The sequence below is a fragment of the Poecilia mexicana genome, unplaced genomic scaffold (assembly GCF_051168715.1).
Source record: "Poecilia mexicana isolate PSO_F unplaced genomic scaffold, ASM5116871v1 scaffold_14, whole genome shotgun sequence".
Taxonomy (NCBI): Eukaryota; Metazoa; Chordata; class Actinopteri; order Cyprinodontiformes; family Poeciliidae; genus Poecilia; species Poecilia mexicana.
The window spans coordinates 4,976,399-4,989,294 of NW_028263383.1; the positions used below are offsets into that span (position 1 = coordinate 4,976,399).

At 36.9% G+C, this 12,896-nt stretch overlaps 1 protein-coding gene across 1 annotated transcript in view; it reads right to left on the reverse strand.

Moving 5' to 3' along the window:
- Window positions 1–12,896, reverse strand: part of nectin1a (nectin cell adhesion molecule 1a) — a 29,935-nt gene that overhangs the window by 1,822 nt on the left and 15,217 nt on the right. The window contains exons 2-8 of the mRNA XM_014992909.2: window positions 4,588–4,700; window positions 3,866–4,124; window positions 3,536–3,653; window positions 3,074–3,255; window positions 2,272–2,389; window positions 443–594; window positions 16–148 (exon numbers count right to left, since the gene is read on the reverse strand). Coding sequence (XP_014848395.2) covers window positions 16–148; window positions 443–594; window positions 2,272–2,389; window positions 3,074–3,255; window positions 3,536–3,653; window positions 3,866–4,124; window positions 4,588–4,700 — 1,075 coding nt within the window. The remainder of the gene's footprint in view (window positions 1–15; window positions 149–442; window positions 595–2,271; window positions 2,390–3,073; window positions 3,256–3,535; window positions 3,654–3,865; window positions 4,125–4,587; window positions 4,701–12,896) is intronic.

Sequence of the window (12,896 nt, forward strand, 5' to 3'; positions counted from 1 at the left end):
ATTACGTTTACATACGAGGAGCTGTCTTTTCTAGTTCTTATTTTGAGCACCAGGACTGTGATAGTAATGCCCATCAGGACGCCAGCAGCCAGTAATAAGGCGATCACACTGATGACGTCTCCTGTTGCAATCTGGGGCAGAGGCTTTTCTGCAAGAACAGCAGGTAGAAAAGTAAAGTTAGAAAATAAAAGTCCAATTCAAAATTCAAAAATGTAAATAAAAATGTTTATACTTAATATTAAAATACGCATTTCCAGTAAGTCAGTGTAACATCTTTACACCCGGCCTCATGCAAACCCAAAACAGTGTGCCTCTGAAACTTCTTCAAGAACTTTTTTTTTCTTTTTTGCCAGTGAATTTGTACATTTAAATATATCATAGTTTTTAAAGGACCTAAAAGTAACAAATCAACTGAATAAGAGACGTACTCTAGCTACCTTACCTAAAACGCTGACCTCGACAAAGGCAGAGCTGGTCCCGATGCTGTTGGTCGCGTCACACACGTATGTCCCTTGGACCTCGTATGTGATGGGGCCTTTAAACAGGAGGACGTTGTCTCGGATTTCGACATTGCTCGGAATGGAGTTGTTAACCCTGCAGTCGCAAAAAACATATCAAAAAATGCAAGGTGAGCATAAAAGCTGGTCTTTAGTTAGCCGATGTTGCCTTTAGTTTCAATTTAGAGTAGTATTTAAAAGTGTTAGTTTAAATAAATAAGGAAATGATCTGACCCAGAGTCTCCTGCAAATTCAAATTTCTATTTATCTTGTGTTGGAAATATTAGTTTAATTATGCTAGTTTTAATGCTAGCTTTAAGTTTAGCGCATGTTGAAATATTAGACAGATCCTGATTGTATTAAGTAGGCCCCAGTTTAGGTTAGATTTATACTCATAGTTTAATCACTATATAACTTAATCAGTAGAACATTTTTTCTTGATCCCAATTTCATTAAAATTAGTCTAATCAGTATTTTTTTATATTAGATCTCATTCTTAAGAGTGTATAAGTCATATATTCATCTGAAAATGTTTTAGTTCATTATGACCAAAGAACTAGGAAGCTAATTAGAAAATATTGAGTGTAACATATGTTTTGGTATTGAAGCTGCTCATGTCTGTTTTATAAGAGTTTGAAGATATTATATGAAGCGTGTGCCAATTTTTATAATCAAAATCTGCTGTTTGATGCCCTGGGTCAGAGGAGAGGTCAGGAGAGCTCTGTGCGGTTCTGGAACCAGTTTGAGGCAGTTTGAAATGAGAAACACAGATAGCTGGTAAACTTTGGTCCCACTTTCTTGAGTAAAATGTTTCTGTATGAAAATGAACACATCTATTGTTCCTGCCTTGGGAAAATGCGGAGGGAGGATGGCTTAGGCAGCAATGAATTCATCCCTTGGCCTTGGTAAACACCTGCATGGTCTCTGACGTGCAAACAGCAACATTATGAGCTGTTGGAGACCACCTCTAAACGTTACATTAGAGCGCACCAGAAAGTAGAAACAGGCCTGGATATAAAAGTAATTGAGCTAAAACAGCTAATCAGATCACTGGGGTGGAACCGTCTTAACACACAGTGGTCTCCGAAGGCACGTCTTCGTATTTTTGTATTTTTCTAAGGTAATTAATTTCTTCTTTGTGGCTTTGGTTTCTGATGATTATGTCGAGCTGTTGATGTGATTTCATGCACTTGATTGTTTTGAATAACATTCTGGATGATTGTGAAGTTGAACAGTGACTGCTGTCTTTGCGGTTTCACTTTTACACACAACATTAACGGACCAGGGGAGACGAGGTAACAATGAGCAACAGGAAGCAAATATCTCGTTTCTCAACACTTGGTGTTTACATTTTCCAGTGGAAGTCTTCAACATGACTTAGTCAAGAAAACTATAACCAGGGTAATGCTAATGGAAATTTTATTTAAAGGCAAAAACATGCAGGAAGGCTCAAAGCCGTAATTTTGGATATTCTGTTATTTTTAAATAAAGAGATTCCTCCATCTGTCCAACTAATCAACAACATGATGACCAAATTAAGTTGTGAGATAGATTAGTTGAGGTTATTTTGATTTTACTGAAGCTGAGAAAATAAATAGACTTCCCCATAATAACCCATGAGTATTCTGAAAAGTTAATCTCATACTCCACATTGTTTTCTTCCATCGCATCACTATACCTGTGATGTCAGGTAAATATATCCTGGCATTAATCTGGTAAAGAAACAAGTTTGATTGCTCAAAGAAAAGCTAAATCTGTGTAAGTGAACACTTACAGCCTCCACTGGTACAGAGAGACGACTGGATTGGCGTCGGCTTGGCAGCTCAACTGGACGTTCTCTCTGTTCAGATACCAGTTCCCATCAAAACCATCAATCATCACATTGGGCTCATCTAGAGAAGAAGAAGAAGCAATATCAGTTTTTTTTATTTTTATCGTAACGCAACCTTAGTTTGCATTAGTTTCAATGCTTGCAAATACGTCAAAATGCCCTGACTTTTTGAAATACTGATTAAGAAGATCTGCCATGTGAAGTTTGTCAGTAACCACAATATTATCTGATTTGATAGCTAATAGTGGGTCATTAATTTTCCAACTGCTTAGCTATTTTCCAGAATAAATGGGAATTTGAATTGCACCTGTGTTGCTCCTTGACATAATGCCTCAGTTGCCTTATTTCTAAATTGTTGAAAAGAAAGTCTCATTATAATTCAGATTTTCTGGGGGGTTTTTTTGTTTGTTTTTTTGTTTTTTTTGCCTTAGCTGTAAGGCCAGGTCTTGGTCTTACAGCTTAGTCCAAGCGTGCCACAGATTCTTTACTGTGGTACGCTTATAAATAAAGTAACTTGATAGAATGGCCCTTAAAAATGCAAAATGATCACTATTATTATTTTAAAAAGTGCCAGGAGAATACACATAGGAAGAATTTGTTAAGATTACGTCAATCAGTGATTCTCTGTTTGGTCTTTTTGAGTCATTCAGTGTTAGTTGGGATTCAATTTGGTGAAGATTTAGAAAATTACACTGGAGCAGAACAGAATATCAGTTATATTTTGTGCTTGTCACGAATGACTTACACTGGATATCAAGAGTGACACTGTCTGTGTAGACCTCCTCATTGTAAGTGGTGACGCAGGTCAGTGTCTCCCGGTGGGTTTCCCTGCTGGGGACTAAAATGTAGTCGCTCTGAACGGTGAACGTCCCATCTGAGTTGATGTACTCTCGGGTGGTCACTTCTCCAGGCACCCTTGTCTCCCACCTGTTCCCGCACACAAGACAGACAAACCTCTAAAGACTTGCCCTTTAAATAGCAGTAAAGCTGCTTAGAAAACCACGTATCATTTCCCTTCCTCTTCATATTTAAGACACTACCTCGAAACAATACTTTGTGTTGGTCTATCACAATGACAAAAAATGGAGTTCATAGTTTGTTTGTTTTTTAGAAAATGTGAAAAGGTTCTAGGAGTATGAACACTTTGGTGAAACACTGTGCATTTCTACAAAAGGAAAGGTTAATTTGAACATAAATACAGACAAACCTAATTGTTCCAGGTGGCTTTCCATTGGCGGAGATGCAGGTGGCCACTGGAGTTTTTAGATTTGATGAACGAGCCACGAGTGTGGGCGTGGACAAACTCATCTGGGTTGTTGGGCGAACTGAAGAAATATAAATGTTAATATTCAGTAATGGTGCACACATGTCTGTCAGTCAACGACTTTTAAGTAAAAAGTTGTTGAGTATACAAGGATTATATACAATAATAACTATTTATGCTTAGAGAATCCACCAAAAATATCCAAATACAAAGTTATACCCTTCAAAATAATAGCGTTTTACACTCTGAAAGGCCACTCAGTCGTGCTCTCACCGTAGACGGTGAGGTTTACGGTGTTCTCTCGGTTCCCTGCAGGGAACGTCGTGTATTCACAGATGTAAGTAGCCTCATCAGAAAGGCGGAGCGAAGAAAAGACGATGGTCGTGTCCTCCAACGTCGGAGTTCGCCGTCTGACTGCCGCGTTCTTGAAGGTAACGCGGTCCCTGTAAGGAGGGGCCACAGACACACCCAGCGATGGATTTGCGATCGCCACATTCTGCTTGGAGCCGTTCGCCAGTTTCTGCCACGTTACCTTGAGAAATTGAGACAAAAAAAATGACTAGAGTCGAACAGAAATTCAAAAAAACTCTTTGACAAAAGTAAATAATAAATGATTGGTTTTCTCTGAAAAGGACTCGTGGTTTTAATGTCTGTTACCTGAAGGGAATAATCATTTAAATGTTTGCTTCTCATTCAGTGTTTGTGTGTTTAGCTGAGTGTATTAACTGGACAGACCCTTAGAAAGAAAACAAAACTAAAATGTTATTTCATTGGTGCAGAGCAGCGAAAGCTACCATAATCTGTGTTGATGACCCATTATTTAATTCACTACCTGCTGGTACTTTAAATGTTCTCCATCCATTATCTGAACACATTATTTAAATGTTCTCATTAATTTAAAATGTTACTTTAAGAGAAAATCCGTGACACTGTTTTTGAGGCATTTCATTTTAACATGTTTGTGACTCCATTAATCCAGCATTGTTGACGTATACCTGGGAGATTTTAACAGGTGGGTTACTGTTGATGAACCGGCAGCGAAGGTCCACCTTCGAGCCGACATATCCAGACTTCCCATCATCCATTTCCACTCTCTGACCGTTTACCTCTGCAAGCAAACGAACAAACAAAACACAAAATGAAGATTTAGCTAATAAATTACTATAAAATTCACAGCATGCTTAACATGTGAGCTGAGCTGTAAAAGGCGATGCATGTTGGCAGTGGTGCAGGTAAACTGCGCCCAAAGGCTGTGGATTAGCTGGAGGTATAAATAAGCAGGATTTGTTTAGTTACTCCTTCTACTGACTTACTGATCTCCTTTAACAAATCCACAGCAGAGCCTCGCCCACTGTACTGAGACAGTACAAGCATCACGTTTGTTTACTTGTGCCTGTCAGAATCAGTAGAAACAGCTCGCTGTTCAGTTTTTGTGATGGTGGATGGAATTTGTCCTAATTATGATGTGGGTTAAACAGCAAAGTGAACAGCGTTGAACAAAACACAGTGAAACAATTCCTGCCCTAATTCTCAGGCCTTAATGTTCACATTACTCACAAACATTTCCTGGCCACAATTACAACTTTTTACTGAATAAAACCCACTTTTTTTTCCCAACGTTTCCCAAAGATCTCTTCTCACCCTGCAAGGTAACTAACCTCAAAAAGTGCCTCGTCTGCCAAGACCTGCGATGTAAATAGCTATTTTAATCCATGTAATCCACACCATCATTTAATGGGCTCTTCCTGCGCACGTCTAAACAGCAAGCTCCGCATTTCCCTACTATTACTATTGCATTGTGTGTGTATCTTTTAGATAGTTTAATCAACAAACATACAAATGGGAATTATTTGTATAAGCTTGGAGAAGCACAATAAGACAGATAAAGATACAAATTAAACATTTCAACTCTTGTTACAGTGTGTTCAAATAAATGTCCCATTAGTTCTTAATGTAACAAATCAGGACTTTTTATTTTAGGTTTGTTTTTTGTTTTTTTTATTTTGATAGTTTTGAGAAAATCTTTTGACAAGTACATTAAAAAAGTGCATTTATTTGACCCATATAAAATGAAGTTGAATTTCATATTTTCATCTGTATTCATAGTGCCAGTCAAAAGTGTACATGCAACCACCATGGTTATAAATGTCACATTAATACAACAGCAAACAAATTCTGTGATATTTTGTAATAAAAGTATGAATTCATGGAGGATATAAATTGCTCTTTATTTTGAACACATAAAGGATAATATTCTATTTTACTACTTATTTTTCACATATATGTATCTGTTAGAGCTCCGCTTAAGCTTTGCTTTATTAAATAAAACTCAAGTAATGTGACTAAAGTCTCTAACAATGGTAAATGGACTGAACTTATATAGCACTTTATCCAATCATTTTTGACCACTGAAAGCACTTTACACTAGAGTCACATTCACCCATTTGCACTCACACATTTATTCACTGACATGGCAATTTGGGGTTAAGTGCCTTGCCCAGGGGCACATTGACATGTGGCAGGAGGAAGCTGAAATTGAACTGGCAACCTTCTGATTACAAGACGACTACTCCACCCACAGAGCCACAGTTGCCCCAATATGGCACAAAACAATGACATATTTTTGTTTGTTTGTTGTTGAGCTGACGAGTTGAAATTCAGCTCACATTGGAAGATAAAAGCTTTTGTAAGTTAATTTAATTTCTCTACTTTTGAAAGATTTCAGTACTGATGCACATCTTTAACTGGGATACAAACACATCATAATTCTGAGCGTCAGTAGATTAGCCTGCCATGATTAATCACAAGCGAACAGAAATACACACGTCATATTGAATAAATTAATGTATGTAAGGCTCATTTCTTAGATTGATTTCAGACAGAAAGCAAGTATTAAACATAGTTTTAATTGAGCCGAGCATTTATTAAAAAGATTTTTCTTAATTGTTCTGATGCAAGATGATAATCTTAAATATAATTTATTAGCTGTAAGGTGAAAATCATCATAACAGAAATGAAAGCTTGAAAGCATCAGTCTGTCTGTAGTTAATATGTGTAATTTATTTCACTTAGTGAATGAATTAATGGGATATAACTGAACTTTTCAAGTATATTCTAATTTATGGAATCAAAGCTCAATGTATTTAGTGAAATGTACTGAAATGTAATGTATTTCAATAGTGATCGAAATGTCTGCAGCACTGGGAGCAGTGGGATTTAGGAAATTAAAATGCATATCAGAAAATTCAGTCCATCTGCTGCTCTACATCTGACATATGGATGTCCAGAAACTGAACCTCGGGACTCGGCCTAAAGCTCAGAGTAACTAACGACGGTTTCTAGCTTATCTGCAGGCTATGTTAACTACTTCTTAATTGGAAACTACTGCCATCACTCCACCAATGTTTACGTTTAGCTAAACAATGCTAGTATTGTTTAAAATCGGAGAAAAATAGCAATTAAAGTGTTTAAACCATTTAAAATCAATTTCATTTTGCAATCTAGCCTGAAATCACTAAAAACCATGAACTGACTCTACCACAACTTTTTGTTATTTAGATAGTCCGATACATTTCCTATTCAGAAATGACACGGTATGTGGTTTATAATATATGTTAAGCAGGTAAAATAAGTGTTGGACTCATCGTGTTTTTCTTCTATTGGATTAAAAATGCACACCAGATCTCAGCAAAAACCCAAGTGATCCACACATTTATAAAGAAATCAAATCAGTCCATGAACTTAATAGCGGAAAAAGAGAGAGAAAGAGAGAGAGAGAGCAGCAGAGGGAGTTTAGAAATGCAGCTGAAACCATTGCTATTAGTACAATTTGACCCTGAGCCTTTTTTTTTATGGGAGTCACTTTGTTTTTTCCAGGTGTGGCACTCTCTGCAACCCTTTGGTAGTTTTCCAGCCCATAAGTTATTAAATCAGCTGATATTGATTTAATAATCCTCAGGATCCTTTCTGAATATTTTCTGGATTTGAATACTTCTTTTCCTTCACGTTTTATCAGAATTTCTTGTTCAATTTTTTTTACCCATATTATCATCTGTGAAATAATTTGCTATAATTTCTGTTTATGTGTGAATTATTTAGGTTGTATCAATGATCTTGTTAGTTGCTCATATGTTCAAATATTTACCTTCTGTACGTGATACAGATACAGAGATAATACAATCTTAAAATCTCAGAGTCCAAACTGAAAGTAAAATCTAGAGCTTTGTGAACTCTGATCTTTTTTGCATAATGTTTTTTCTTGTTTTAGATGACAAGAAAGACAAACAAGTTTAATAGTGTTTGCACAAGGCTGTAAATCTTTATTTCATTTACCTTTATTAATAGTTTCATTTTAACAAAAAGGTGCTACGAGGTGCTTGAATATTTTGGAGACTGCAGGAAACATCGTGAGTTATCTTACACAAAAAATTCAATGAACAGATTTCCTGGTGTTTGCATCAAGTGTCATTTTCATCCTTCTCATCCTTCCCAGTCTGAAAAGATTATATATTTAGACCAAACAAACATGACAAAAATCCATCACAGCCTAATCCACTTCAAATAAATGTTGCCAGTAAATAAAATCTTCTCTGGAAATGCATTAAATCTATGTGAGCATGACCGGAAAAAATCTGAAAGGCAGTACGGATGCAGTGTAGCACCTATTTACTGCGAGAAAACACTTGGTTACAGCATCGATATATATTACATATTAATGGTTTATAGCTTAACTTTTCACAAGAACGCTAGCTTTACTGAATAAAATGTAAATGCTCGACATCATTTTGTTAATGGCTAGAAGAGGAGTTAAAATACGAATTATGTGTAAAGTATTTGGAAGGTGGATATAAACAGGCAAAATTATTGTTAGCCTTAAGGATCATTCTCAAACACAGCAAGAAAAAGTAGGTTTGATTAATTAATTTTTCCCAACTTTTCTTATATTTTAGAGACAGAAAAACAAATTGTATACATGAAATATAAATAATATTCAAATTTTCATTCAGTATTTTCGCAAGGAAGGTAAGAAAACTAAATATTTTTTAAATAAAAATAAGATTGGACTAGCAGTGTCAGTTATAAAAAATGATCTGCTGATTTGAATCGGCAGGCCTGGTTTTTTTTAAAGATTGGTGATTGATCAGAAAACTGCAGTCAGTGTAGTCCAGTGTGAATTCACACCATTTTAAATTCCATTATAATTGGTAAATCAGACTAAAATATTTCGCCATTAGATAAATAATCTACTTATCAATCTGAAGTGAATTATTTTATTTTATTTTTTGTTAAAAAAGTACCAAAATTTCTACTGACGTCTCTCAACTCACTTTAGAAACTTAGAGTGGATCTGGAGACTGCAGGTCGCTACGTCGTGTTTGGCACTGATGAACAAATTAGCGCTCCACTATAGAACAAACTAGAAGTCTCTAAAATCCCAACATTACTTACTAAGTAAAATTTGTCAAAAAATAATCAATGTATAACTGTGAAGAATATATATAAATATAGCAATATACATATTTTTTTTATTTTCTGGAGGAAAAGAAAATGTCAAAATAGTCTTTGCTTTTCATGACTTTCATGACTCTCCATTCAGACATCCGGATGGAGAGTCCGCCCTGATGACCTCTGCAATTGAGCTGATTAGGAGCTTAAACTGAGGCCAACACAAAGAAAGACTACCTTTCTGATAGGTACAGAAAGCCTCATTTCTCCACATCGCTCCCAGCTTCCTCGTTTCGATTGTGTCAGCTCGCATTCTTCTATTGTTTCTAGTATGGGAAATAACCTCATCATGTCAATAACGCATAAACAGGAGCATGCTGGCAAGAAAAGGGCTTGGGAACGAAGCACAACAATAGCAATACTGTTTCCCGCCTGAATGGGCAACATTTAGGAACAGTCAGAGCAACACAGCATGACGGCGGGGCTTTTTGTTAACATCCTGCACGGATATCCTGCATCTTTCTTTGCTGTTATTTTAAAAGCTAATTTTACCATTGTGTGTATGAATGAAACACTGAGGCAAGTGCAGGTCTTGTGGCTGAAAGTTGTTAAAAATACAACAAAAAGGTCACTTTACTGGGCAGTAAAAAAAAATCTCTCACCTGATATATAGTCCAGCTTCTATAAAACAAGATGTGACAGTAATTTCTGAGGTTTGTTTTGCTGGGTTATTGTAAATTGAGATTTGACAGGATAAAATCCACTCTAACAAAAAGAGGCGGAGTACACCCTGGAAGGTCGCCAGCCCATAATAACTTTTATTGTTATTTTCTTGGTGGATTGCTTAAAATACAATATGTCAAAATAAAAAATAAAAATAAAAATAAAACACTATCCCACTCCCTTTTATTCTTTTAGATGGTATCTAACATGCAACCTCTGTATCTCAGCCTCATCTGCTTTCAGTTTTACATTAAGATATCAGAGATATTTCTGTGTTTTTCTATCTTCCACAAACATTGCAGCTTAAGAGTATAGATCACGCTGTCATAAAAATCTGCTGCAGAGTTGCAAAAGTATTAATCCTGTCCTCCAATCATCTCCTGTTTTAGCAAATTACTTCACTTTGAGTGAAATTGATGGGTTAGTAAATGGGACTGAAACAGGACAACAACTCACCTTACACTCTGTTTAAGGTCAGGGGTGAGATGCAATTTTAGTAATGTTTACACATTACTATTTTCAGGTAATGTCTACTTCTGTAAGCTGTTCTGTATCATACTTAACTATCCTCAAGAAGCCGACTGTGACTCGGTTCCTAAGATAAGAAGACAGGTGATACTCTGGGTTTACAAGAACGAGACAAGATTTTAGAAATATTTGTTTTAACAAAACTACGACTCGTTTTTGTTTGTTTGTTTGTTTGTTTGTCACAAACAGAAAGAAAAACACAAATCTAATAGCTCACAGTTGTAAATTTGGCTTGTTTGACAAAACTGCAAACTTTTTTTGTCTCAAAATACTCTCCTCTTCAAAATGGTTTTCATTTTAAAATGTTGTCTGTAGTTCTACTTTTGCTAACCTTTTGCTCAAATGGATAACAGACAAAAACAATGATGACATGTGATGGATCAAAAGATAAAAATAATTCACAGAAAGAGAGAGAGAGAAAGAGAAGAGGGCAGATTAACTGTTTAATCTTTCTGTCATAGAATCGGTGATTGATCGGGGATTACATGCCCCGTCTGCGTTTTGAGGTTTGTGATCAGGGACGCTGAAAAATCTGAAAACCGCAAAGGCCCATAGTACTTACAGTTCCTTGGCAAAAGTTGTCATATATTCTGGTGATTTATGGCGTTGTGAACAAGTATTTCCCCCCTTATGCTTTTTGTTTTATTTCTATTTTTGTATCTTCGCCAGACTTAAATGTTTCAGATCACAAAACAAATTTTAATACTGAATATAGATGACCTGAATACATACAAACAGCAGTTTTCATATCATGATTTCATTCATTGAGGGGGGAAAAAGCTAAACCTGGACAGTGCTTGAGCTTAAGTTAATCAGGATTTTCTGGTAGAGTAAAATTCATGGTAACATTAAATACAGAAAGTCATCCATGTCTCCATGTAAGTAGAGAAGCAAATCCAGACCAAAGTTACAGCCAGAATCTTTGACGTTTTATTTATTAAGTGATTTCTCAGTTTTACAGATTCTACCATTCAGGCAAAAATCACTCCTGATGAAATAATTACTCAAACATTAACTCAGGTCTGTTATTAAAATTTGCTTGATGATTCAAAGAAAATTTTAACAAAGAAAAAGAAAAGATCAAAAACAGAAGAAAACCGTATTGTAAAGCATTTTTCTCACAGTGCTGCATTGCCACTGAAATCAGTTCTGCTCTTGTTTTTATTGGAGTCAGTGCACACACGTGTCTTCACGCGTGTGTATGTGAGTTTATGTGGGTGCGTAATCTCTGTGGCAGGAACGTGGCGAGTACGCTTGGCCAGCGTTCAGCGGGCAGCTCACAGGATTATGGTGACTGCTGCATGTGTGGCTGATACATAACATGAGAACTCAAAAGCCAAAAAGCAGACGGGATGAGGAGAAACGAAGAAAATACCCGGGGAGAAACATCACCAGACTGAGGGGGCTCTCAGGCAGAAAGATGGTTTCAATCTGCACACTCCGGAGAGAGTGGAGTACAAAAAAGAGGGAAACAAAAGGCAGAGCGGACAGAAGGAGCGTGTTTGTGCAGGATTATTTCTGTAGAGTAGCGTCTGTGTGTTCCAGCTGTGGGCAGTGGATTACGCAGAAATGCATGAGCCTGTCTGTTCGTCTCATTCAGCCTTTTCTGCGTGCCTCCCTGCTGGGGATTTCAAAGTTTTAACGCAGGAGGAATAACAAAATAATTGATTGTGATTGCACTCATCACTAATCGATGCCAGGTGGCCCCAGATCACACCGACCCGCTCCAAAACATCCACAGAAAAACCCAGCAGAAGCCAGCGGCCCTGGCAACAATCTTGTTGTCACTTCCAGCTCTAATCCAACGCTGTGTCCTTCAACATGACAATCATATGGTACACGCTACTGATACGTATGAACATATGTACGCACAGCAGCAAGCTACTGTCCAGCTTCCACAGAAAGCTTTTATTATTCTGAGAAAGGAAAGGGGAAAAAGCAATCAGAGCTGATGTTGCAACATCTCCCTCCATGTGTGACGCAGCCACAGATCGAATGCCAGTTAAATGTGTGGGCTAACAGTGATTACACTGCTGCACCTGTTACAGTGGCCATGAGTTGGTCCATTCATTCATTCACACACACACACACACACACACACACACACACACACACACACACACACACACACACACACACACACACACACACACACACACACACACATACGGGTTTATATGTATTAGCAGGACAATTTTTTCAAACCAGTTTTTTGCAACATTAAACGGACACCCCTTTCCACTTATGCTAGAAAGACGTAGTAAGTTGTCAAAAATCTTGTTTGAGCTACACAACATAGATCTCACTTAAAAATTTAGATACACACATCAGAACTCAAAATATGAGAACCTGATGCAATGCTGTATTAAAAGGACAAAAGATAATGAGGTGCTTGGCTCCGCCCATGACACCAACAGTAATTATCAGGGCCAATTTTATTTATCAGGACCACAGCATACACATACAAAAAACATACAATTTATGTGCATTAAGAAGTCCAAACATGGAAATATGGACTATAACTGGTCCATATTTCTGTGCAGTGCATCTGTCATCCCATGAGATGTCTGAATCATCTAGGGAATCAGGAACATACTCCTCTTCTGAT